The sequence below is a fragment of the Trachinotus anak genome, unplaced genomic scaffold (genome assembly GCF_046630095.1).
Source record: "Trachinotus anak isolate AG129_WGS33_773 ecotype Australia unplaced genomic scaffold, CSIRO_AGI_Tana_v1 ptg000002l, whole genome shotgun sequence".
NCBI lineage: Eukaryota > Metazoa > Chordata > Actinopteri > Carangiformes > Carangidae > Trachinotus > Trachinotus anak.
The window spans coordinates 14,550,695-14,578,095 of record NW_027273853.1 but is presented as its reverse complement, the minus strand read 5'-3'; the positions used below and the strand labels follow the sequence as shown (position 1 = coordinate 14,578,095).

General features: G+C 41.0%; 2 protein-coding genes across 8 annotated transcripts; both read left to right on the top strand.

The window, feature by feature from the left end:
* The first annotated feature begins 109 nt into the window (after nt 1-109).
* ano2a (anoctamin 2a) lies at nt 110-19,464 on the top strand. Of its 2 annotated transcripts, none has more exons than XM_071500056.1 (27): nt 110-295; nt 3,832-4,004; nt 4,179-4,484; nt 6,388-6,483; nt 6,668-6,840; nt 7,248-7,302; nt 7,403-7,454; nt 7,582-7,637; nt 8,021-8,068; nt 8,234-8,298; nt 8,850-8,984; nt 9,080-9,240; nt 10,485-10,567; nt 11,943-12,017; nt 12,136-12,192; nt 12,703-12,777; nt 13,213-13,414; nt 14,088-14,199; nt 14,297-14,354; nt 14,449-14,549; nt 14,657-14,817; nt 14,929-15,081; nt 15,320-15,372; nt 16,292-16,470; nt 16,722-16,827; nt 17,568-18,138; nt 18,253-19,464. In XM_071500056.1, exons 2-27 carry the CDS (start codon nt 3,876-3,878, stop codon nt 18,930-18,932), a joined length of 3,942 nt encoding a protein of 1,313 aa, XP_071356157.1. In that variant the 5' UTR covers nt 110-295; nt 3,832-3,875; the 3' UTR covers nt 18,933-19,464. The 2 variants fall into 2 exon arrangements, with proteins under 2 accessions (XP_071356157.1, XP_071356147.1); XM_071500046.1 differs by having other exon boundaries at nt 3,770-4,004.
* Nucleotides 19,465-19,930: 466 nt separating this feature from the next.
* cers3b (ceramide synthase 3b) lies at nt 19,931-27,146 on the top strand. 6 transcript variants are annotated; one of them, XM_071500112.1, is made up of 12 exons: nt 19,932-20,319; nt 20,859-20,904; nt 21,818-21,991; nt 22,246-22,363; nt 23,971-24,089; nt 24,177-24,234; nt 24,615-24,665; nt 24,779-24,871; nt 25,136-25,264; nt 26,269-26,375; nt 26,467-26,620; nt 26,763-27,146. In XM_071500112.1, the coding sequence occupies exons 3-12, from the start codon at nt 21,819-21,821 to the stop codon at nt 26,880-26,882; spliced, it is 1,122 nt and encodes a 373-aa protein (XP_071356213.1). In that variant the 5' UTR covers nt 19,932-20,319; nt 20,859-20,904; nt 21,818; the 3' UTR covers nt 26,883-27,146. The 6 variants fall into 6 exon arrangements, with proteins under 6 accessions (XP_071356243.1, XP_071356213.1, XP_071356224.1 ...); XM_071500123.1 differs by having other exon boundaries at nt 21,815-21,991; XM_071500133.1 differs by having other exon boundaries at nt 19,932-20,619; nt 20,889-20,904; nt 21,815-21,991.
* Nucleotides 27,147-27,401: the final 255 nt, after the last annotated feature.

Below are 27,401 nucleotides of genomic sequence, written 5' to 3'. Positions count from 1 at the left end.
CTGACCTGAGGTGTGGCCTTTGCCTGCAGAGGGTAGGCGAGCTTCAGTTTCAGGTCTGCTCACTTCTGTAAGCCCTTCTACACACACACACACACACACACACACACACACGCATCACACCTTCGTTTCCTCGCGCGTGGAACGGTCAGGGAATTAGCCGCCTCGTGCGCGCGCGTGCTAAGCCGCGGAGGGGGTCGCGGGAGCGCGCGCGGATTGTCCACCGGCCAGGCTGTGCGGCTCGCGCGTCTTATCGCCCGTGTCCCCGGCTGAAGATCTGACCCTCCACCAGCACCTGGTGAGTACAGGCTTCCACACTTTGCTTTAACGGGGAAACAAAATAAAATAAATAAAATAATCATTGAAAAAAAAAAAAAAAAATTTCAAAAGGAAAACTAAATTGCGCGCTTGACGTTTCTCTGCTTTTGTTGTTGTCTCGTTTATGTCGCTGAGTGGCGGCTTTGGTCGCGTCTGCGCTTTTTGCGCTTTTCCACATATTTATTTGAAGCGGAGCTGCTTGTGTTTACAATAGCTTACCCCCCCCCCAAAAAAAACAAAAAAAAAAAAAACAAAGCTTGACCTTAACCGCTGCTTTTATGAGGCTATTTTAAATCCCCCGGTGGCTGCAGCGGTGTGTGTCACGGTGCTGAGGCTGTTTTTTCCATCCGACCATCTGCGTCCACACAACTGTTGCGCCCATCAGCTCGCAATTAAACACACGTTTGTCGCATAAGCAGCTCCTGACAACTGAGTCAGAACGGAACTGGGATAATTTGATGTACTGTGTGCTGTTCGTGTTTTAGCTTTAAAAAAAAAAAAAAAAAAAAAAGAAAGTCTACAGACGGTCGAAGTGGTTAAAGTGAAAGTTTGGTGCGGGTCCATTTGATGATGCATACACATTTCGAGCGTGGTGTTTGCGTTTGTTGGAGTCGTTGGTTCCTGTTATATCTTTAAAAAGGAGCGAACAGCTGTTAAAATTAGCGATGTATAATCTGCTGTATTCCAGGAGTGGCGGTATTAGACCGCTCCCCCTGCTGCCCTCTGCCCCGTTAACGGTAGTGTGAGGGTGCTGCTGACCCTCCAGCCTCTGCTGCTGAGCTGTCAGCAAGCTTACATGCCTTTAAGCTCTGCGCTGAGACGCACACTTGGACTCATTTGCGCACTCCTTTTGTGCCTTCTCCGGGGTGAACAGGCAAGGAGGATATACATATATCCCGAGAAATGATTGAGGCCATTAAATAAATACAAAAAGGAGTAATACCTAGGTGAGAGAACTATAAAAATGTGATAGAATATAACAAGAAAATAAAACACAAGATGGTCTATGTTGTGATAAACTATTATTGGAACCCTGTTGTGATTTTTTCCCCTGTATTTGTAAACTGCTGTTTGCGTAGGGGAAATTTGGACAAAATTAAATGAAAATGACCATGTCATGCAAACTCCTTTTGGAATAGGTGGTGTCTGTTATTGACAGAGGTTCTGTGCATTTTAATGATCATGTTCTCTTCTTATTGAAAAGGTTTCTTCAAACAAATAACAGACAACACTGGAAAAGTTAGTTGCCGGCTCAAATTGTGAAAATAAAATTTCCTTTATTCAACAAGGTAGAAGTCTTGTTGAGATCAAGATCTTTTTTCATGAGAGGCCTGGTCAAGAGGGCAGCATAAAAACATTGGACAAACAGCATAAACAGAATAGGACAAGTGAGAGTATAGACAATAGATAAGAAGCTTAACAAAACATCCAAAATTTAAAAGCAAACCCACTGACAAAGAAAACTGTGATGATTTATATGTTTGGTTTCTCTCTGTCACTGATTCTGGTAGATGCTGACAGTGCATGCTAAGTGTGCATTAATATTGATTATCATGAGCAGTATAAACATCTGCGGGAATATCAGCCACTGTGGAAAAGGTATCATGACTGTTGAGCTAAGTGACGAATGCACCACATGTGGAACATGTGGTGCATTCGTCACTTGATAACGCATGAGATAATCTTTATGTTTCTCCAAAAACAACCACAGTAGCACTTATGGAGTACTCGTATAGGCATAACTGCACTACAACTTTTATCTATGAGACTCAATAAAAAGTGATGATGGATCGCAAATAGACATCACTTTGTTTTAAGGCGGTCACATGCCAAAACACCGAGGACCACTGATCCAAATATCACAGTCCTGATGGATTAAAGTTACGTAACATCTTTCTGACTTGCTGAACTGAAAATGAACTGACATTGTCTCCATGTCCATCTCGGCTCTGTGTTTGCCAACACATGGTAAACAGGGATTAACGTGGATGTGTGTGCATCTGTGTAAGTGGATTGACTGCTGAAGGCCCCTGTATGTGCCGTCCACTGTTTGGTTGTCTGTTGCCGTATTTGCATGTCTCATGGCTTTGAACATGTAGTTGGAATCTGTCAAGAGACCATTGTTGCATGCAATTCCCACACTCTTTCCCACACAATGACACATAAAGATGGGAGATACCTGCAATTAAAGGCTAATAATATAACTGTTGTGTAACTAACATTATATGTGTCAGTTATGTAGCTCAAATGTGTAGCCTTCTAACCACCTGCTCAGAGAAGTGATTCAGGCATCAAACAGTATGATTGCTGAGAATGACACCAAAGTGTTCATAACTGTGTTTTTATATTTGTAAAACACTTCACATTTTGCCATGTAAAAACTTTATTTTTTACAATCTGAGTTTAAGTAAGTAAGTCAGTTTTCAAATGAATTAATTTTGTAACTAATATAGAGCCATGGGCAATCTGCAGCTAACAAACATGAGATGACCATAGAAAGTGAAAGAAGTGTTTGTTTCAGAGCACTTGTAAGGAAGCAGATTTTATGTGGCATTAGGGGATAGACAGAGTGTTTGACCAAAGCTCAATCAAAAAATATCAAAATGTGCCTATTTGTTCTTCAAAATGAAACAAATGTCTGGGAAGTGCTGACAAATTTGTCTTGTTGTGGTGAACTGTAGAGACAGAAAGCAGAGAACTAGTTACAGGCAAATCCACACGTACTGTTCTAGTATCATTGTCTGTTTAGTTATTTCTGAGCTCATTGAACAGTTGAGACTGAATTGCAAATATTAGGAAGTTTAGCTGTGACATTTTGAAATACGTCCCCTATTTTATGTCTGGAAGTCTGGGATACACATGTGCTTCTAGTAGTGAGACTTAACCACCCAAAACACTGAATCTCTAAAGAATGAGCCAAGTGACCAAATTACCCCAACAGATTGTAAACTGTGCCGCTTGGATTGCAGCGTGAGCTTAATCTGAGCCTACAGTTTCAATTGGGTAAAAAAGAGACGAGACGGCTTAACTTTGTCTTAGATCTGTCAGTCTACGACAGACATTACTCTTTGGTTTTCACACATGATATCCAACAGTAAAATCAGCCTAAAATCGGTCCACAGTGTACCTTTCTGGCTGGACGTATCTAAACAAGGTAAAAAGGGGGGTGAGACTGCATAAGTCATAATTGTGCAAAGAAAACATTTAGATCTCCTTTTACAGGAGTATTATTTTACAGAGTTTTGCCTTTTTCCTGTGAATTATTGGTTAATTCAACATTTCAGGCCAATAAAAATTATTTGTATGAATTCACAACTGGTAGACGCATGATTTGTGCAATAAGACATTGCTTTGCTTTAAGAGGTCACAAATCAGATTGGGAACCAGTGTGCTAAAAATATTATGATGCTGGTTACACCGTTTTTTTTTGTGTGTGTGTTTTGTTTTTTCACAGTTGACTGCCGGATCATTCCAACCTCTGGATACTGAACTGCTGTTTTTCTTTTCATGAACCAGCAGAGGGATGAAACGGAAAAGAGCGTATACCTGTCACCACAGAAATGAGTGAGTCGTCGTCAGTTCACTCGGTGAAGCTTGTTTCGTTGGCCCGATCACTGTCTGGGCTTGGGCTCGACGCCGCCAACGGAGGCCCCATCAACCCCCCGGACACTGATGAGCCCCCTCTCCCGGTATGGTCTCCTCTGACTGTAAACGCTCACATCCTGTAGAACAGTTTTCCTCTCCCTGAGCTGACACACATGGAGCTCTGCCTATTTGTCATGCTTTTGCACTACAGTCTTACCTAAATCCCCTCTTGTAACCCTCATCACTTAGCTCATTAATTACCTGTGTGTGTTTGTCAGGACTCTGGCATTGATCTAGGCCCTGGACTTTTTTTCGCTGATGGCAAAAGAAAAGTGGACTATGTCCTTTGCTACAAATATAAGAAAAGGCGGGCATCCAAGGCACGCCTTTCCATCACATCCAATGGGAGTATACCATTACCAATAACAGGCCATTGGGAAACAGAAGCAGAGTCTGTGGAGGCAGGTGCACCCGCAGGAGATGTGGAGGTGCCAAAGCTCTCTGACGAGGAGAAGGCTTTAATGAGGGAGGAGTTTGAGGCGGGACTACTGGAAGCTGGACTACAGATAGAGCGTGATAAAGAGGTGTGTATCTGCTTTTAAAGTGCTTTCACTATGATTATTTTTTTCATCAGCTGCACACTCCTATAAACATTTATGGGCCAGAGCCATCCTTAAGTGATGTGACCTCAAATCCTCTGTTTGGATGGCTGCCAACCAGGTTGAGGATAAGACTCAGCTTGTCCCTGGCAGCTAGGGGACATGCGTGCACTCAATTAAAGAGAGAACTTATTAATATCAGAGGACAATATGGTAATGATAATAACAACAATAATAACAATGCTGCATGTCTCTTGTCATGTACTGTACAAAATGTTCAAGTGTTTTCAGTTTTTTTTTTTGGACTCTGTGTGTGTTTGTGTTTGTGTGTGTGTGGTCCGTAAACCGGGTGCCCACCTTGTTTGGACAGAAATGCTGGACCCCACAAGTTCACATGACTGTTTGAGAGTCAAGGCTTTGTTTTAAGGTTAGGGTTAGAAACAGACTTAGATATTGGTTAGAGTAAGACATTCAGTTCTGGTGGTTACAGTTAGAGCGAGGGGCTACAAAATGCATTATCTCAATGATGGACCTCCACAAATATAGTGAGACAAGCACGTGTGAGTGTGTGTGTGTGTGTGTGTGTGTGTGTGTGTGTGTGTGTGTGCATGTGTGTGCCTGTGGTTGTGAGACACTTGCGTGTTCAATCAGCTGCTGTTTTGGTTGAGGATTAAGACCGCTGACCGTAAGTGTGAAGCCAAATGCCAGATTATAGGGCCTTATTAGAGAGTGATCCACTACTCGGAAGTGTGTATGCTGCCACATGAATGTATATGGAGCACGATTGTTGCTAGGGATGTGTTCAGTGGTCACTGTGTACTGTGTGTGTGTGTGTGTGTGTGTGTATCTGTAGCAGTCTGTCTTTGGCCAAATATGATCCGGCTAATATTTTGAGAACTGAGCAGTGAAGGCTTTATTTGAAAATGTAGTGCTGTGGATCATGGAAGGAGTATGCTCAGCTGTGTTGTTTGTGTAGGTTACAACATGAGTGAGTCTACTCTAGTTTTCCATAAAGTTGCAAATTATGTATTTTGCAATTTCACTTTGCAGCCAAACTGTTGAAATAATGTTCCTGACTGTGGTAAAACAATGCAGCATCTTTTGATCAAAACACATCTCCTATAAATGATTTTGCAGTGATTTTGTTTTTATTCATACTCTACTTAATTTTGATTAACTACTTAACATTTTATAGTTTCTGATCAGTAGCTTGACAGTGGTGCAGAGTCTGGTGACTTTGAACAGGCTGTTATAGATTTTAAGGGTACAAATAGAAAATTGCTGGTACATTTCTGATAAACACAACATTAGAGGTGTAGCAGGTGCTGTTTGAGCCCATCCAGCTGTATCTGCACTGCATTGAGGTCATTACAGTAATTACATGGACAGGTTGTAATTCACTGGTCCACAGGTTCGGTAATAGCTTTTCACTTTTGACATTATCAGAATTGATAATTGGCTACACTATGGTGGCTTTCGGGTGCCTGTCGCAACAGTTAATGATTTATTGCGTTCATTTTCTGTACTTTGCAGGATTGGGAGGTTCTGGGCTTGAAATAATGGGATTTTCTAAACAGCCTCAAAGTAGCGTGCTTACAGGTTTAGAGAGGGCTCATATGGCTGCTTCAGGACAAGCATCAGGAGCAATTAAAGAGGAAGGGAATGAAAAAGACAGACACAGATAATCTGTCTATATAGCCCTGCACTGATTTCATTGAAACATATTTTTTTCAGTTGTAATTCAAATCTAATTTGAGCAGTAGTTGATGTGATGTAGTGTGTAATGTCTGCAAAGTCCACAGAGTAATGTACATGTATATAGTGTTTCATATGTTACGTGTCTTATGTTTGTCACATTTCTCATTTATCTGTGTGTGTTTATGTGCAGAAGTCAAACGGCATAGGATTTATTCGGCTGCACATCCCGTGGCCAATACTGAGTCGAGAAGCAGAGCTTCAGAAGATCAAAGTTCCTGTGAAAAAGGTCAGCAGATTTATACAATCACTTCCACACCCCAGTCATTGATATTATAGGTTTCATATAACTTATGTTGTATGAGTTGTATGTCAGATATCTGTAGAAGACAGATATGTGTGGTATAGTAAACATGACAGTGTGACTGAGTACATTTGATTCAAATTTTTTCATGCATGTTTTCATTGAGCAGAAGTGTGAACTACGGAAAGGGACGGGCATTGCAGGGATATGGGATTCCATCGTGACCAAAGTCAACACGCCGTTTCAGCCAGACGTCCCTGATTTTGACATCCACAAAGACTCACAGACACACATCCACTTCAAAACCCTGAAACATCCTTTTATCAGAGACAAGCTCCACCTGTGAGTACCTGCTGTGTCACACTCACATGCACACATGTTGTGGAATGGTATCAAAAAACTAACCCACTTTAGGAGTCGCCCTTGGCTAGGGGCACGCGTGTGCTTTAGCTCAGTCATGGTTAGTGATTTAGATAACACCCTAATATCTAAATCACCTGCAGGCTGTGTGCTTTTATCATCCTTATCATAACATAACAGCTCTCACATAAATTGAACTTTTATTGTTTACACCACTGAAATGGAAATTCTGTAATCTGTGTGCTACTGGGCCACAAAAACAAAAGAAACAGAGGGTTACTAAAGGTGCAGGTTTGAACACTGATCCCAGCACACATTCATTAATTATTTCATTAACTGTTGTTAATGCCTTAATTTGTTCTGTGTCTGTTTCTTCTCATTTCCTGCAGGTATGACATCAAGTCAACAGAAACCTTATTTGATAATGCAACACGCAGCAGAATAGTGAGTCCATACGCACTAATTTCATTTAGATTTTGTTCCTGTTTTTGCACAGACATTTGAGTTCACATCACCATTTGTGCTATGCTGTGTTTGCTTCTAGGTGGCTGAGATTATTTCACGCACTACCTGCAGACACACTTGCCAAACCACTGGTGAGGTTAAACTTTTTTTTCATACTCTTCAAATGCATGCTGTCAGTCTGATTTTAGCCATATGCCAGCGGTCACAAAGCTGACTGTGTCCATGACATTGTGTTACACTCCCTCTTTGTGTCACAAGGCATCAACTCATTATTGGCTCGGGGTGTCTATGACTCTGCCTTCCCTCTGCATGATGTGAGTATAACAAAAATAGCATCGTCACTGGACACTCTGGAAATGTTTTTGCTCAAAAAAAAACTTCAAACATACATGCATATTTATATATATGTGTGTGTGTGTGTGTGTGTGTGTGAGTGTGTGTATGTTTGAAAAACACATTTGTTAAGGTTTCATCTTCTGTACATAAAGGTCTTTATTGTATCATATAGGACAGGTTAGTCAATATATTTGCAGTTGGGACATTTATGGAGATAAATGGGGAAAACGGGTATCTGAACAATTTTACTAGAAAAAAAACTATTCCAAACTCTTATCGGCAATTATGTCTATGCATAAAATATGACACACTGTAAGGAATATATCTCATGTAAAGAGGTGGTAATTGTTTTTTTTTTTAGGGGTCATTTACAAGGAGAGGTGGGAAAGATCAGCGAAATGACCGACAGGTGAGTTTAGTGTCATTGACAAATGTGATGACAAAATGTTTGCAAACGACCCAACTATGACTAGTGTTAATTGTTTCCAGCCTGGTTACTACAGTAACCTGTGTCCAGTATATAATTGTTATTAGCTGGTGATTTCCTCTTGTCATCTGCTTGGTTTTCCTTCAGCTCCTGCATGAAGAATGGGCAAACTATGGAGTCATGCATAAATACCAGCCTGTGGACCTGATCAGGTACTGAGCAGTTAGTGCAAACTGTAGCTTGAGAATGCATCATTCAGTATAGCTGCTAATACAAAACTGACCGGACAAACATACTGATGAGCTACCAGAGGGGCAGTGAGAAGTATGTGAAGTTTATCCTAATGTTGCTGTTAGAGAAAAGGCCATGGGTTTATTACCATAAAAAGTAACTATTTTCCCAGGCACACAAGTGTACCAAGTAAATTTCAGAGAAGTCCTTCATTTTAAATGAATAATGGCTTATGTGTAAATTTATCATTTTGACCTGTGAGCGGTTCAAGTTGGAAAGGATGTGCACTCTGAGGAGCATGAAAGTACTCAGTAAATTAACTGACAGGCTGGCCTTTAGATTTTGACATTCCTCAGTCCTTTAGTTTATTCTCTGAAAGCCGTGAACTACACAGCAAATTTCTTGGAAAAGAAGCCACTACTCCGAGGAGACTTTATAATGGACCAGAGTAACAGGATAGTGGAGCAAAAATGTAAATCTGTAAACCTGAAAACCCAGATAGCTAAGTGGTACATTGCCTTTATTTTAACAGGAAATACTTTGGAGAGCAGATTGGGTTGTATTTTGCCTGGTTGGGTGTTTATACTCAGCTCCTCATCCCTCCCTCTGTACTGGGCATCATTGTCTTCCTGTATGGCATATTCACTGTGGATGCCAATGTGCCAAGGTAGGAAGACATACACTATAAAAATACATTATCTTAATACTGTACATGTGGTTATATTGTTCTCTGAGTTGTTTTTGCACACATGTTTATTTCAGTCAGGAGACTTGTGATGAACACCTGAACATCACCATGTGTCCACTGTGTGATGGCGTATGTGACTACTGGCATCTGAGTACAGTGTGCTCTCTGGCCCGAGCTTCATACCTGTTTGACAATGGAGCCACTGTCTTCTTTGCTATTTTCATGTCTCTGTGGGGTAAGTATTAATTCTAATACACTTTGCAGATAATGGTGCAGCAGGTATATTTCTGGAGACCAGCTCTTGGAAACAGATGAGGTTTTAATTCATCCTTTCTGTATTTAACCCTAAAGGACACTTTGACATTGGTGACTTGCTCTTATGTGAGCCCTGGTCAAGACAACACAAGAAATATCTTGTCGCCTAAAATCATTACATTCATAACAATAATACATAAATTCAACATAGTACATTTACACATACAATAAGTCATCAAAATTGCAGCTTCAATACTGGTAAGAGTGTTGAATACATTATTACTGCAGTCAGTCTCTCTTCAGAGAGCACCTCTAAAACCCTAACATAACTAGCACTTACAATGCACTTCTTCACCTGATCTCCCCACACTTTGCTTTATTGAATAGATTTAGTACTTAGTACTTACACCAAGGTCTCCTTCTGCACTGAAGCTTTAGTGTTGTCCCTCACCGGTAAGTCACTTTGGATAAAAGTGTCTGCCATATGAGTGAATGTAAACGACTTAGTGGGGATTTACAGTATATTGATCTTTTATTGCTGTAATGATGGAGGAATTACTGCTCCTCTTTCTGAGGAGGATAAGAGATTTATAGCAACATGATAATACTGCATGGCCAAGCTAGTGTTCCCCAGTATATATTAGATGCTTAAGTGGAGGAGTCAGATGCATGAGAGTATGCATGACTGGGGTAAGTGAAACTGCACTGACACAACAGTGCTGATGAAACTATGAGAATCGCTGATCGTAATCACTTTATTTAAGACAGTATATGGGCATCAAGCATGTAAATGTACTGCCACCCATAATTGAGGTGTCTCATGTTTATAAGGTTTCTCATGGGCTTATTCTGTGTGTGTTCAGCTTTAAATACTGATGGTATAGTACTAACCTGTCCAGTTTCCATTGGTTCATTTTTTGTTATGCAAACATTTCTGTATTAAAAATGTATGCTTTGTTGTGTTTGCTTATCTTTTAATGTTTACATATATATTTATCTGAACGAGACATACAGACTAAGAATTCTTTCATGACTCCAGGTTCACCACATAGCTCAAAGGCACACAGGGGACAGTTTCTGAGCAGAGGCTACTTCCTTTTTCTCTCCTGCTAAAACATTACTGTACAGTATAATACTTAGATGATCAGTCAAACATTGTTTAAAATGTATGGGTCTTTTTAATGCTGGTGATTTTTAACATTCCTTCTGTGTATCTTCTTGCAGCTGCCTGTTTCCTTGAGCACTGGAAAAGGCGACAGATGTGTCTGAAACATACCTGGGACCTGACGAGCTTGGAGGATGAGGAGGTAGAAAAAATAGGTTCAAGAATACTGTATGCACACATAGCGCACAATAAACACACACATGAGAGTTGACATAGTCAGAGCCTTTATTGTTTTACCTTTACCTTTATTATATCATATGATATCAATCTTGTGTCCATCTTATTTCACTTTCTATTATCACAAGTCCTGTTCGTCAAAGTTCCATGTCAGTCAAGGTGAGAGTGTTAACCTCCTGGACCAGGTCAACCATGATGACAGTTGTGGTTTGCCTTGCAGACAGTTGTGGTTTGCCCCCCCCCCCTTTACCACACACATACACATATACACATGGCCACCCATGTATACATGCATTAACACGACTCCTTACCCTGTAAAGGACTGTAATGGGATTGGTCTGTTCTTAGAGCACTGCAGTTACTGGATAAGATGACGCAGCAGGGTTGCAACATAAACACTCTCAGCCTAAAACAACTCGTACTCTCTCTCTTTCTGTTTCCCTCTGTGTCTCTCTTTCATTTTATCTTTGTCTCTGCTGCCTGAAGGAGCGAGTCCAGGTGGGTCCAGGTTTCTATACCCATCACATGTAACCACACTGAAATCAAAAGGGTGAATCAGCATCTGGGTTAAGAGGCTGCAATATTTTTGTTTTTTTTATCTAAAAAAAAGTATATTGGAATATCTATAATCAGTGAAAAACTGGATAACAAAAATCTTTTAAAAAAATGATTAAAAGTTATTTTACAAAGATGCAAAACAATACAAAACAGTTTGCAAGAAAATATCCTGTAGTTTCAGTTTATAAGTATATTTCTACTATAAATTGCTTAGCACGGCTAAAATGCAATCAGCATATTATTAATCAGCAGCTTGTTTGCATTTTCTCCACATATTTCTCTTCACTTTGTATTAGAGAGGTATATTCTGAACTGTCCATGAGAGAACCTTGTTACCTCTGAACTGTGGTGAATTGTGTCTTCTACTCAAAAAACAGAGAACAAAAACTTTTCCAATCAAATCCAATTAAAATTTGTGTAAAATCATTTTGATTGGATTTTAAAGTTAAAATCATTGTCAAGCAGCATCATATTTTGAGGCCAGAACCTAGACCATCCCCTGAAAGCTACAGATATGAGGTCACTGAAATCGTTTTGTGTAGGGATACCCTGAAACCATCCCATGCAACAGCAATCAAAAATTCCAGAGAATAAAACGGCTTTGTGTGATTTTGTAGCTTAAAGTTCATGTGGGACACTCATTTTTGTGGCTGTATTTGACTCAAGCCACCGTATTGTGAAGCCGTGAATGGCTAAAACATACACAGTGTAATCTAAGGTTCGTTCCTCCCTTTGTGGTGCGCTGCCGTCGGCTTTAACATCTGTGTGTTGCTTTGTGGCAGGAGGAGCTGAGGCCTGAATATGAAGAAGCTTTACAGGAGAAAAAAGCTAAGATGAAAGCACAGACTAAGAAGAAGGTATCGTATCTGAGTGTGTGTGTGTGTGTGTGTGTATTTTTTTATGACTTGTAGTACAAAGTTCACACTCAGTTAAATTGACTGAAATATTTCTCACTGTGTTTGTACTCCGGTGCAGTTGACCCAAGCTGTAGATGGTGCAGATGGAGAAACAGACCAGATGCTGGCCTCCCAGGTATCGCTGCACTGCTCTGTGTGATAGGACATTAGGTGGACAGAGTTGCTGGGGTGGGGGAGAGGGTAGAGCTGTCACACTGAGAGGATTTAAACTTGCCTCACAGAAATTGCTAACACAGATCTCACTTCTTCAATTCCCCAACACTAGGTGAAGGTAAACAAAATGCTGCATGCAAGTAAATATTGTGGTCCATGCACAATAAAGTTATTACAGACTAACTAAAAGTGTATGAGTTTATGTTGGTGCATAAAGAGGAAACCCCCTTCATCTGCTGCGGGTGGTTGAGTCCAAAGCTGCTTACCTGCCTGAGATTAGCCCAGATTACTGATGGAGAGAGAAAGGGGAGGAAGGGGAGGGGATTTCTGTCCTTTCAGATGGCAAACATGCACACGCCAGACAGAAAACATAATGTGTGTGTGCAGAACATGCGCTCAGAATTATCGCATATATCAGTATGTCTGTGTTTTTTCCTGTGTACCCAAATAACATGCATGTTTCTCTTGACAGCAAGAGCCAGAGTCTCTGGACATTGAGGATCACCTGTCAGGTTACCTCATCAATGTGTCCACCTTACTACTACTGGTACTGCATTTATACTCTGCTCATGTTCTCATCTTTCTAAACTCTATCTGTCTCCTTGTTAATCTCACAATGCTTTCACTTCACACAAATATTCCATGATTATTGTCACTTATGCAGATGCCAGGAAGTTAACAGAAATAGTTAGTTTTTTTCTGTCTTGATAATATTTGGCAGTTTATATACATTCATATTTTATGTATCTATATGATTTCCTCACTGTTTCTCATATTCATTTCTCATCGCTCTACAGTGTCAAGATTAGTGATCCTAATTTAGTTTTTATTGTGTCAGTCAGTCCAGTTGAAAATAAAACAACGTCAAAACAGTGACAAACAATAAAATATTAAAAATACACTTTAATCCTAAAGGGAAACAAATATTCCTCTACACCAGGGTCTCTAACCTTTTCATGTTGTGTGTCCTGTGTGTGTTCAGATCTTCGTGACCTTCTCTGCAGTGTTTGGGGTGGCAGTTTACCGTATCTGCATGCTAAGTGTATGGTCCATGAACCCTGATCCTGAAGCCAAGGCCAACGTGAGGATGACCGTCACCACCACAGGCATCATCCTCAACATGCTGGTCGTTCTGGTGTTGGAGGAGGTTTATGGAGCAATCGCTGTCTGGCTGACTGAACTAGGTATTGTATTTAATTATCTTGTAAAACAAAGCAGGAAACAGAGAATCCTTACAACTGACTATGTTAGCTAGACTAAAAGTTGGGCTGGAAACAGAATGTAGCAACATACTGGAGGACTGAATAGACCAGTGGACGCAGGTAGTCAGGGAGCTGGGTAAAAGGGTCTGTGTCAGTACCCTTAAGGAGAATGCTGATTATAGGATAAATATACGATTTATCATTCCACGATTTCTTTATATCTTGCATAAGTTTGCAGGATACATGAAAGTGACATTTTACATAAGATACCTCCAATTCTGTAAATTGCATTACTTAACTTTGCCCATTACCATCTTAGACCTAGCGATTTAATTTTTATAATAACTCTATGTAATGCAGACATTGCCTTTTAAAGAAGAACTCTTTTTCTAATGTTTTTGACACACATTAATAAATCCCTCACCAAAAAAAAGCCAATTTCATTTATAATTATACCTATCAGAGAAGTGTGGGACCCAGAGCTGCTACATGTTCCAAAAGCAGGTTATTTCAGCATTGAAGGCCACGTTGATGGCCGTGTGTTTTAGGAAGTTTTGATTGAATTCACTCATTGTAAGTGAAACACAACGTCACGAGCAAGTGTCCAACATGAACTGATGATATTTTTATCAGTGTTGTGACTCCTTTCCAACAGAACTCCCAAAGACAAAGGAGGAGTTTGAAGAGAGGCTGATCTTCAAGTCTTTCTTTCTCAAATCCATGAACGCCTTTGCACCCATTTTCTATGTGGCCTTCTTCAAGGGCAGGTGTGTAGCTTTTTTGTTCACTTTTCTTTCTTGACTCACCTCTCACCAGTCTCTCTTTTTATTCTTTATCACATGACTTGATCCCCTTTCCCTGCAGGTTTGCTGGGCGGCCTGGGGATTATGTTTACGTCTTTGGAGACTATCGCATGGAGGAGGTAGGTTCAGTTACACACGTTATTCATTATTGTGTGAATGTGTGTGTATATGTGCATCTATGGCCTGACTAAATGTGTGTTTTGTATTCCACAGTGTGCTCCCCCAGGCTGCCTCATCGAACTTTGCATCCAGCTCAGCATGATCATGCTTGGAAAGCAGCTTATCCAAAACAATGTGTTTGAGATTCTCATACCGTATGTTTTTTCTTGGTTTTTTTTTTTTTTCCCCATTTACCAAATGTTCACACTGTGATGTCTTTGCTGTGACATATCCCCTGTCATTTATGTATTGTTTTTTGCAGTAAGTTGAAAAAGATGTACAGAACAATACAGGAAGAAAAGGGGAAGAAAAGAGCAGCAGAAGATGAGGAGAATGAAGAAGAGAAGAGACCAAAGCAACAATTTGATAAAGATTTCACCCTTGAACCCTTTGAAGGCGTCAGCCCAGAGTACATGGAAATGAGTGAGTCTCTTTTAGTCTCTTGCACACTCTTTTATTCACTCAGTCACCCACCACTGCAATCACTCAGTGTCGTTTTTCACTACCTGAGCATGTATGTGTTCATATTTACAGTAATCCAGTACGGGTTTGTGTCTCTGTTCGTGGCCTCCTTCCCTCTGGCTCCAGCGTTTGCTCTGCTCAACAATGTCATCGAGATTCGACTCGATGCTGCAAAATTTGTCACTGAGATCCGGCGGCCCGATGCTGTGAGGTGTAAAGACATAGGTATAGATCACACATGAGAGCATGTCCACTCTGTCGGTCTGTGTGAGAATGTGATATAAGCAACGCTGGAACTTTTAATCACTTTCTTTTCCTTTACTCCACTCTGCCCCTCCATTTTTGTCTCTTTGTCTCCATGTCTGTCTGTTTGTCACGATCCTTCACACAAATACACACACACACTTGACGGACACATTTCCCTTTCCCTCTTTGTCTCTTTTCATACACATGCTCTCTCCAGGGATTTGGTACAACATTCTCTGTGGAATCAGCAAGTTCTCTGTCATTACCAATGTAAGTGTGTGTGTGAGTGTGTGTGTGACCTGTGACAGAGAAGGTCTGTCTGAAGTGATGTGCACAACAATTTACTCGTCGTGAATACTGACATTTCTGTGAGGTTGATGTTGCAAATGATAAGTTTTGAGACTTCGAAAACTGTACATTTATTTCATTTTTTAAATCATCATGAATAAATGTTTTATCTGTTTATCTGTTTTTTAATTGCAACACAGCTCAATGTGCCCTGTGGGGTTTTTGTGGAAAGAAACAAATGGCATTACTGTCTCTTACCAAAAGATGTTTATTCTTTATGTATAACAAATGTGCTGAATGTATTTGCTTCCTCCTGAAATAATTACAAAGCATGTTTTAAAAAATAATTTACATGAATGAATTTACTGCCATGTTTGGTAGCTGACAGTCCTCTTCCTCACTCTTTTTGGTCCATTGCTGCACTTGTTCAACTGTCGGTCAGTGGAATAGCAGTTACTTGTAAAAGACACCGCTTTATAGCTGGTAGTGGGCAAAAAAATCAGTCAGCACACTGAACTCACAAAAACTGATAAAGAACAAGAAAAAAGAAAGTCATGGCCCAAACCCAACACATGTTAAAGCACTCAGCAAGTTCTCTGCCAGGAGCAAGACTTAACACAACAATGTGTGGCCTCCGGGATAATGATGAAAATAACAGGTCAGAGATGAATTGCTAAGTCTCAGAAGGACATGAAATGAAATTGAAATAGCTGAGCTGTTAATGTCATTGTTAATTCAGTGTTAATGTTATGACACCACACAAAAACCTGTCTTTAAATTTTTTTGGTTTGATCTCTCAGTAGAGAGATGAGTTGATGTGCCAGTGTGTACATGGTTATTTGATGCATCTGTGATAATACAGTGCAGTTTCGTCATTTCCATCCCTTGTTTATCTTCTCAGGCGTTTGTCATCTCCTTCACGTCAGAGTTTGTTCCACGAATGGTTTACCAGTACATGTACAGTGTAAATGGCACCATGAATGGCTACACAGAGCACTCATTGTCCTACTTTAATGTCAGCAACTTCGCACCAGGCACCGCGCCCACCACCACCCTCATCACCGGAGTCTCTATGTGCAGGTTAGAGTGACTCTGTTAACCTTGACCTATCTGGATCTCCCTGTAAATCCTTGAGCCCAGCAGCTTAACTCTTACTTTACCTAAATCCCAAACTTGTCTGGAGTTTTCACAAACCGTAAAATGTGGCATTTATAGTAAGGATTTCCAGAGGAAAATCTTTCTAGGAATTGCCTGATTTTTTCTAAACTTTAATATGTTCATGCTGTCCTAGGTTTATCCTCGCTAATCGCGGTCCTGTCTGTGTTTTTCAGGTATAAGGACTACAGAGACCCTCCATGGGCACCAGATGCCTACACCTTCTCTAAACAGTACTGGTCTGTCCTGGCGGCAAGGCTGGCCTTTGTAATATTCTTCCAGGTATGAAAGTTATATTTACAATTGTGGCTTTGTTGATATCAATCTAAAAATAGTGGTGGTGTCTGATCTCAAAGTCTTTAATCAACACCTGGCTTTCCTCAGCCTTTCATGGCCAAATGTCCCTGTAAACAAACCCTATGTTGCATCATGCATTCTTAACAACTGTCTGTCTTTATTGCTGACAAATGTGATACCACAGATTAGACAGATACAGAGTATCTCCACATACCAGTTTCTGATCCAATAGCAGTGCTTTCTCTCCCAAATTTAAAATCTGTGTGCTTCATTGTGTGGAACTAATCAGGATCATTTTTATGTAGCATGAGGTCAGTGATGCTATGACCTTAAAATCTGGGTCTGAAGCCACCATGACTGAAATAGTTTATCTGTTAGTGGAGACACTGAATTTAAAAGTGACACTGACAAAGTGAATCTGTAATGTGAATGTTGATCAGTCTTGTCTGGCTGATAGCCAGTTAGCTTAATAAGGAGTATTACCCTGATACTGATCTGGCGGAGTGGTGTATCCTGATGAACTGGGGGGATCAGAAAGACTGTTTACCTTCTTTAGCAGCTAATTGAACCTATTAAACCTATAAATCTTTTTTTTGTTGTTGTTGTTTTTTTTAAAAATGTAAAAAAAAAAAGAGTCATGCATTATCACGTAAGTAGAGTAGCAATGAACTCCAAGTCTACTCTTTCAATAGCAAGAAAAATAATCCTTATCATTTTCCCTACAGAACTTTGCCATGTTCCTCAGCATGTTGGTTGCCTGGATGATCCCCGACGTGCCACGGTCTCTGCGGGAACAGCTGAAGAAAGAGAACATGATGCTGATGGAGTTTCTGCTGAATCAAGACCAAGAAGCACGTGCCAAATCTCACCCCCCAAAACGCTCCATCCCCTGTTTCCCTGCCCACATAGACATTGTGGTGGAGGCACCACCAGAAGAGCAAGAAGAGCAGCATGTGGAGGAGGAGGAAGCAGTGGTTGACATCACTTTGGATGAACCTAGAATGACCAGTGACAGTGATCCAGAGGTTGGGAAGACACTTGAAGAAGAAGCTGAAGAAAATGGACAGATACAGCCAGAAGGTGAAGGAGAAGTTGATGGTGGCGAGACTGAAGGGGGAGACAAGGAGAAAGACGGAGAAGTTAGTGAAGTTGATGGAAAGGGGGATAATGAGCAGGAGGGAGGAAAAGAAAACGAGGAAGAAGGACAAAGAAATGAAGAAGAAAGTGAAGTGAAGGCAGATGAGAAGAATTTTACTGTTGATCTGGACTCCTTCATGAGCGAGCTGGGCCTGTTAGGTGAGAGGATAAACTTTGTATCATAACATGTCTCATGTTCTCCTGGATTATAAGATCAAGTTAAGTTTGTCTTATTTGTGTCTTGTGAATAATTCTTCTTTTCTCGTCACGTAGATGAGGAACCCTCATCGAGCGCAGCTAGAGACACAGAGCTTCCCCGTTCAGGCTCCAGACAGGAATACCAGAAAGAGAAGGAGCCTCCGTCACATCCATCATCTAAAAGAGGCTCATCCGAGAGTCTGCGGGCCTCCAGGGCAGAAATTACAACATCAGATATTGACACTAGGCTCTTCTCACTAATTGCCCCTCCTCCCAGAGAGCCAGTCTCAAGGGCAAAGGCCCGTTGCTCCACCCTGCCTTCCCGCCACAGAGGGGCTGAGGCTTGTTACAGCCTGCCACGGCCCAGCCACTCCACCAGCCTCACAAGGTTCCAGCAGGCGGCCTCACTCACTCCTCTGATTCCCCTGGGGTCGTCGTTAATGGCGTCATCCAACCCATTCTCTCCCCTACACACTGCAGTGTCAGCTTCATGTCCAGAACCCCCCCAAACCCCATTGGTTGATCTGGAGTCTGCACAGCCCAAAGCCCACAGTGAACTATTTGCGCTGAAAGGCCCTCCGCCGCAACAGCCACGCTCCAGGGGCAAAGCCCGGTGCTCCACCTTGCCTGCACGACAAAGGGCCCCCGGTCCTGAGGAGCACTCCACCAAACCTAGCCACTCCACCAGTTTTACAAAGCTGGGAGACCGCATCCCCCCATCCCCCAGTGAACTGAAGCGTAACACGCCAGTATGAGGAGAGCTGGAAGGCACAGCAAAGGGACAGAGGGTGATAGAGGGAGGGGTCGGGCTATCCAGATTAGCCTCTCCTGTCTGTGCCTGGAGCTTCACCCCTGAAGAATGACCATCCAGATCAACTGAACCTCCTTTTTATCCTCTTAATCTTCACAGAGATGTTTATACCGCTCAGTGGTTTAGGGCTGATCCTGACAAGGGAAGTGCTGGACAATTCAGAGAAAGACTGTTCTGAAACTCTGCTTGCCATGCCCGAGAAAACACCACTGGAACTCTTTCTATTTTTTTTTTGGGTTGTATTTGTTTTTTTGTTTGTTGGTTTGTTTTTGCCCACAGTCACAGCTCAATAGCCACTGCTCCTCTGTTATTTTCAGTCCCACACATGCAGCAGTGCTGGAATATGGTGAGGAATATGGAAATGTATACAGCACAGTTAGTATCAGCTGTTACGCTTGTAGATCTACTGTTTATTTTTAGAGGTTTTGATATATAAAAAAATGTAAAATTATAATAAAAGAAGAACATATTTTTGATATTTGTTTTTCCTCCTCAACTCTCAAGGTCATGGGGTAGATGTGCTATGTTACATTTCAGTCTTGTTTCCTTTGCCACAAGGACTTTGACAGAAAAGGAGAAAATTGGAAGTCGAAGTTGTTAATATAGTTAAGCTTAACCAGTAACATCACATATCCAGAGGTACGGCTATTCAGCAATGGCAAGCTGACAAACATAACAACAACACATGACACTGGTAAATCCCAACTGAGAGTGTCAACATAGACAACACAACACAGACTCTGTTGCCCCCCTGTGGTTTGTGGTGAAACAAATATTTAACATGGATGCTCAGTGATATCCCTTTGAAAACTGACGTTTTTGCTGCTCTCCTGCAAAGTCACAAAAAAAAAAAAAAAAAATCACCTGTCAGTTGTATTTGATTGCAGAAAATTCAATTTTAACCATAGAAACTGGACAGGGAGCCAAGTTCACTTCATTTGTGTTTATATGTTTGTTATTAACCCAGGCTGCTATTTATGCAGAGTGATGTCTCACTCTCTCTCTCTCTTTGTCTGTGAAAGTTCCTCTTTCTCCTCTATCCGTAACATGCACTGACTCCTCCCCTGCCCCACCAGTGAATGGGGCCTTTGTGGGGGCTTCCCAGCATTCCAAGGGAATTCTTGCAGGTGAGGGTATACGCAAACAATCCCACACTCAGATGACTGCTGCAGCTTACCATTTACAACTGAGAGTGCAAAATGCTCCAAGGGCAGTTCGTTGTTTCCAGTGCTGAGCTAGCCTTGCCTTAAAGGACGTGCTGCAACTACAAGGGTGTGATCACAAGAGTACACACAGAGTAGGAGGGCAGGATCCCATTCTTTCAAAAAAAGGTGAGCAACCACACGCACGCTCCAAAATCAACACACTCACTGGAGCCTGCTGCCTCATACACAATGAGGCACATCATACAGATTAGGGAAAGCATTAGCTCTTGAGTAAATATTTGCCTTCCTCTTTTTTACATTTAACTTTTTGAAGATTGGCTCCACAAAAGCTGTAAAAGTGAACATATAGGATCTAACAGGGCTGTTATCTCTTGGGGATAAGTGCAATATATGAACTGTATAAGTAGGAGTCTGGCTTCACAGAGACAGGTCCCTGGAGAACACACTACAGTGGGCACGCTGAAGGTGAGTGTGTGCGTATACATGGCCATGTGTGTATACATTTACTTTCTCCTATATGTTCTCATAGTGACTTGCAGTAGGGGATGTAATCACTCAGACATTTGTAAACATGAAACTGAAATCTTACCGTGTAAAAGAGATCAGGTAGAGGGCTGAGACTGCTTCGGTTTCACACAATATTTTACTTTAGTTTCACTGGATTCTGTCACACGCAGTCTCTCTGTATCCACGTTATGTCTCAGCTTCCCTCTCTTCTGTTGGAACTTGTCAAGACGACACTGCCTGCAGGTATGCTCATTTTCTCATGCTGGCTTATTAACTAACACTGACATTCTGAGACACACTTGTATGACTTTCTCATTGAGTAAATTAAGGCATCAGAGTAAATATTTATAATTATTTATTTTTGATATTTTTGATTAGACAGACAGCTTTGACTGCACATTTTGAAAGTAGATTTCGAACTGCTCAGATAACATGTTTTTTATCTACTCGCTGTTATGAACAGAGTCCACAAGAGGAAGGACTTTACTTCTCTCTAATCTCTGCCTCTTTTAATTGCTCCTCATCCATCTTTATCTTCCTTGCCCTTTGATATCTACTGTAGTTCTGCATCTCCAAATTACTCACTTCCTTCATGCTCAGAGAGCAGTTGCACTGTCACAGACCAGTAGGGGGTAGTGGCCAAAACTAATAATTGGCACTGGAGATTCTAGACAAAAAAATAAAAAGGGGCATTTTTAGCTGTAATTCCTCTTGGACCAGAGCTCTAGCTTCTTCATGATGCCAGCCAGAGTCTAGTATTGAGTTTATTTTTTGAAAACTGGTTTGGCTGCTGCAGAGTCATCACAGGCAGGCTGCTGCAGGCACATCACTTAGGCCTGCAGATACTGATTTATGTAATAAAAAATATTTATTTATTTATATATATTATTATTTTTATTTATAGTATATTATTTATATTATTTTAGTCTCAGTCTTAAATTAGAGGGGAAAAACTTTTCATGTAGGCAAGTACAAAAACAATGAACACATATAGGTATAAAAACACTTGTTTATAATGGAAATAAAGATTTTTCATGAATAAAATGTAATTTCTTTCATATGAGTCTCCTGATGTAGCTAACACCTAAGAAACAAAATGTTTTGCATCATGATCATAAAACTTTGTGTTTTCTTGGTATTTCATGTTCACCAGCAGCATGTTGCAGACAGTTGGTGAGTGGCTGTGGTGGGAGCGTCTGTGGTTGCCAGGGAATGTCTCCTGGTCTGATCTGGAGGACAGTGAAGGCCGCGTCTACGCTAAAGCCTCTGATCTTTATGCTGCTGTGCCCTGCGCCCTCTGCCTGCTTCTCATCAGATACTTGTTTGAAAGGTGGGGATGTACTGCATAGTAAGTGATTAAATGTGCCTGTGTATCAGTGAGTTTTGCAATGCAACCGTCTGGTTTCACAAGACTGGAATTATGTTACACAAGCTGTTTGAAGCAATGTTATTGAACTTCAAAGAACCAGGCCACTTCGGTTGTGTTTTGAGGCAAGAAACAAAGCTTTGCCGTGCCAGATGATTTGTATTACAGCATATATGCTGACACACAGTTACTGTAATGTTGCTTGTGTGTTGTTGCAGGTACGTGGCCACGCCACTGGCTAATGTTTGGGAAATCAGGGACAGGGCACGTCTGACAGCAGAACCAAACCCTATCCTAGAAAAGTACTTCTGCAGCCAAACAAGGGTTCCATCACAGGTTTGTTAAAGGGGCTTTTGTTGTTCATATACAGAACTCTCGTGCATACACTCACTCAGGAACACCTGTGTGTTTGCTCATTGCTCATGTGACGTAGAGCAATCCATAAAATCCTGCAGATACAGGTCAGGAGCATCAGTTAATGCTCACATCAAACATCAAAATCAGAAAAAAAAGACCTTGGCCACAGCGTGAATGTTGGTGCCAGACAGGCTGGTATTTCACTTTAGTATTTCTGAAAGTGCTGATCTCCTGGGAGTTTCACACGCAACAGTCTCTAGAGTTTACTCAGAATAGTGTGAAAAAAAAAAGACATCCAGTGAGCAAACACCTTATTGATGAGAGAGGTCAGAGGAGAATGGCCAGACTGGTGGGAGCTGACAGATAACCACTCTTTACAACTGTGGCGGGTAGAAAAACATCTCAGAGTATACATCACATTGAAACTTTAGGCAGAGGACCTACAACAGCGGAAGACCACACCAAGGTCCACTCCTGTCAGCCAAGAATAGAAATCTGAGGCGCTGGACACAAGCTCACCAAAACTGGATAGTTGAACACTGGAAAACTGTAGCCTGGTCTGATGGATCTGGATTTCTGCTGAAGCAGCAGATGGTAGAGTCATAATTTGGCATCAACAGCATGAATCCATCGACCCAACCTGCCTTGTGTCAGTATTCCAGGCTGGTGGTGTAATGATATGAGAAATGTTTTCTTGGCACACTTTGGGCCCCTTAATACCAATCATTGTCTGATATCAATCATCATCTGTATGCCACAGCCTGCCTGAGTATTGCTGCTGACCATGTGCATCTCTTCATGGCCACAATTAAGCTTCATCTTATGGCTTCTTCCTGCCATGTCACAAAGCAAAAGTTGTCTCAAACTGGTTTCATGTACACGAGAATAGGTTCAGCTTACTTCATTGGCCTCCACAGTATTAGTATTATTGTGTTCCTCGGTGCTCAGTTAGTGTCTAGTGCAATGCATCACATCTATGCAGCACGGTGAAATGATTAGAAGATTAAAAAGAATTAATTAGACTGCCTCAGCTGCAACTGCCACCAACACATTGATGTTCCAGCCCATGAGTACCCAGTAGTCATCACCACGTTATTACGACAAAATATTAGTATACAACATTATCAGACAACACCCATTATCAAACTCACCCTTCATTTTGATCTTAACTACAAACCTGTAAAGTTTTATGACTGTGTCTTGTATGGTTGTGATGCTATCACGGTGACATAATCTGTACACAGGCAGACAGCCATATAAACGCCTCCCAAAGTTCAGCAAGTACAGCAGGTGTCTCCAGAACCGCATTTTGCCACTATGACACACTATACACTATACACCCACACACACACACACACACACACACACAGACTCACAAAGTGAAAACAGCTGGTAAAAAAAAATGACTCAAGCATTTAAATAAATAAAAGCTGAGAGTTAATTTACAGTACAAGGTAAACTTTATTGTCTTCTTTCCATATACAGTATTCAGGGGGATGATATAGCATTCCTGTATTTTGCTCATCAGAGAGTAAAGCAGAGGGTGGAAAGGGTGTAACATTTGGATCATGTCCCTTGTGTTCCAGGCTGATGTGAGGTCTCTGTGTAAAAAGACGAGTTGGCCAGAACGAAGAGTTCAAGTCTGGTTCAGGAGGAGGAGGAACCAGGAGCGACCAGGGCTTCAAAAGAGGTTCTGCGAGGCCAGGTGTGTGTATGTCTGTGTGTGTGTGATAGCATGCTAATGTGAGAGTATGTGCTAATATGTAACATTATTGTTCTTATCTGTCAACAGTTGGAGATGCTTGTTTTATTTTTTTGCATTTGTCGGTGGAGTCCTAGCTCTCTATGATGTAAGTGGTTTTGGCCTTTTTCTGTGTTTTCATCACAGGAACTATTTCTATTACAGTTTAGCTTTTGTTTCATACATTTTTCCACTCCATTATTTGTGGAGTGGACATTTCTCTTCCCTTATTTTATCTTTAGCTCTCTACTTGTCACCCTTTGCCTCCCTATTTGGGTATACCACTGATTTAACCTGAAACTCCACGCCTCCCTCTCTCTATCTCATGTCTTGTGGTGCTTCAGGGTTTTGCTCATGCTCTGGCAGTTGTCATGGCAGACAAACAGGCGTGAGCCCGTTGGCCAACACATGACCCTTGATGCTGTTTTCAAAGCTGTTCTCAAACACCCCCCTCACACTCCTCTCCCTCTCTGTTTTTGCTGGGTGTAGAAACCTTGGCTTTATAACCTAAAGGAGGTTTGGGAAGGCTTCCCTAAACAGGTAATTGTTTTGCCATTGCTATTAGGATGTCTTGTACAATATTACAGTATTCAGTATGATAAACATCTATACGTGTGTGTGTGTGTGTGTGTGTGTGTCACGTGTTCATGCAGTCCATGCTGCCATCTCAGTACTGGTATTACCTCTTGGAATTGGGCTTCTACCTTTCTCTGCTCCTTAGCCTCTCATTTGATGTGAAACGGAAAGTAAGTGTACACATGTATGCAGGTGTATAAAATCAGTTGATGCACTGATATTATTATTTTATTATAGTTTACTTCTTATTATTATTATTTTAAGTATAAATTATTTTTTACTGATATTTATTTCAATTTAGTCTTTAAAAAAATGTTAGTTTTGCAGGAACTAATACAAAGCATGTAGCGGCCTTTATATTATAAACATGCAATAGTTGGGAGTGAGTATCTTGGTCTCATATGCATGTTTACCTGTCGCGTATATGTGTGTAGGACTTCAAAGAGCAGGTGATTCATCATATAGCCACACTGACTCTTCTGAGTTTCTCCTGGATTTCAAACTACATCCGTATTGGAACCCTTGTGATGGCAGTTCATGACTCTGCTGACATACTGCTGGAGGTCAGTGCTGTTCTTACATCGGTGCATGTGCAAGCGAATCTATGGGATATCAGATATCTTTCTGCAGGCTGGTATGAGCAGATGATTGTCACAGCTCTGCAGGAACAGATTGACTTAAAGGAACACATAATAAAATTGTTACACATAGCATATACAGTGTATAGCACAGCAAGATACAGTTTTGTTTGGGTTTCATATTTTATCGGTCCATACAATATAAAACCCAATCTCTAAAGTGTGTGACTGATGTATGAGTAGAAGGTAAAAAGTTGTGTTAAAGTCAAAGGGGGCAGGTCTGAAACAGGTTTGATGCCAAAAAAAGATATCATCAACTTTCTTCTCCCTCTGACCTGCCAGTACTGCCCCTTCCTCCTACATGAACTTGGAGTTGAAACTGAACTTTCATGGCAGTAAACGTGAGGTTGTTGCCTTGCCCCACTTTACATGACATGCTCTTTTTGTCCATGTTAGCTACAAATAAGAAATCCAGCTCAGACAGGGGTAGAAATTGATATCTCTTGATTTGAAAAAGTAGCCTGAGGATGAGGAGGTGAGGGTTTGCAGTAATGTGTATAAGATTTGATCTTCAATAACAGCAAATATTGAGGCGACATCACTATTAATACTGAACAGTTCTTGAATGAATGAAAGAAATACAGCTCAAGAAACCAAGAATTAATTCGGAATTGAATTGACACCCCTCTAGGTGGCAATCTCTTCAAAAAATAAATATATCAGTGTGTGCATTGCAGTGGCCTGATACAATGCTATTGTGTTGGAATTGCATTAGTTTGATTGTACAGGTCTTCTCTCTATGTATTAACATACTAAAATGTCCCTGTTACATTATATTATCCATCCATCCATCCATCCATCCATCCATCCATCCATCCATCCATCCATTCAACAACCAATCAAAATATGAACAGATACATGCCTGCTGGAACTTAATGACTGGCTACTTTAAAACAAACCTGAGCCTTCTCTTTGTTTTTGTCTCACAGGGTGCAAAGATATTCAACTACGCCAAGTGGCACCAGACTGCTAATGCCATATTTGTAGTGTTTACATTTCTCTTCATGCTGACAAGGCTTGTCATTTTTCCTTTCTGGTAAGTGTGTGAGATGAAAGGATACAGCATGATGCATGGTTATGATCTTGGAGTAAAGACTGAAAATATTATGCGTGCATATCTTCTGCAGGGTGATCCACTGCACATGGGTGTACCCGCTGGAGAAGTTTCCTCCCTTCTTTGGCTACTACTTCTTCAACGTCATGCTGATGCTTCTACAGATCCTGCACCTGTACTGGGCTTTTCTCATTTCACGAATGGTTTACAAGTTTATCTTCAGCAAGGTGTGTTTACAGGTGTTTCTATGTCTAGACATATTCATTCATGTGAAGGAGAAATATATCAAACTATGTACATGTCTTATTGCTCCTCTTTGGCTCACCCTCATTTCCTACATCTTCTCTGTGGCTCATCTTCATCCTGCAGCTGGAGGGCGACGACAGGAGTGATGAAGAGGAGGATGACAGTGAGTCACCGAAGGAAAGAAACCACAAACAGAGTCACATGAATGGCAATGGAGCCAGAGGCCGAACCAATGGCCACTGACACAGACAGACAGACAGAAAGAGAGAAAAAGGAAAATGGATAGTAGAAAAATGGACAGGTTCAGTCTGGATTGTAGCTGTTAGAGCCTAATTGCATATACTACATACACTTGAGCAGAGGATATTGTATTTATAGGTACTGTGAAGGATTTTACATAAACTGACTGGAAGCAACACAGTGTCTGGAATTCAATGAATTCAAAACTTTTAACAACATAATATTTTGTGTTACTCATAATTAAAAAATAGAAGAAGTCTCCTTTAAGATGTTGTTTAAGTATATGTGTATGTTGTTGAGGATAATTAAGATGATAATGACAATGATGACATGTGAGCTCCACATAATAATGCAAAACCAAAGCACTACAGGAAAATGTATCTTTTTATGACTGTGATTCATGTTTGTTTATGTTTAAGATGCTGAATGGGTCAGCAGAGAAGTTGTGGTGGTAACTAAGTACATTTACTCGGGCACTATGCTTAGGTACAATTTTTTTTTTTACTTTACTGGAATATTTCA

Excerpts from the sequence above, each read along its gene's own strand:
- ano2a (XM_071500056.1), top strand. The coding sequence starts at position 3,876 with ATGAGTGAGTCGTCGTCAGTTCACTCGGTGAAGCTTGTTTCGTTGGCC. Across the intron at positions 7,638-8,020 it reads CTGCCTTCCCTCTGCATGAT|GGGTCATTTACAAGGAGAGG; the intron begins GTGAGTATAACA and ends TTTTTTTTTTAG. Across the intron at positions 14,355-14,448 it reads GAGACTATCGCATGGAGGAG|TGTGCTCCCCCAGGCTGCCT; the intron begins GTAGGTTCAGTT and ends TGTATTCCACAG.
- cers3b (XM_071500142.1), top strand. The coding sequence starts at position 21,819 with ATGTTGCAGACAGTTGGTGAGTGGCTGTGGTGGGAGCGTCTGTGGTTG. Across the intron at positions 24,235-24,614 it reads GAGTCCTAGCTCTCTATGAT|AAACCTTGGCTTTATAACCT; the intron begins GTAAGTGGTTTT and ends TGCTGGGTGTAG. Across the intron at positions 24,872-25,135 it reads CATTTGATGTGAAACGGAAA|GACTTCAAAGAGCAGGTGAT; the intron begins GTAAGTGTACAC and ends ATATGTGTGTAG.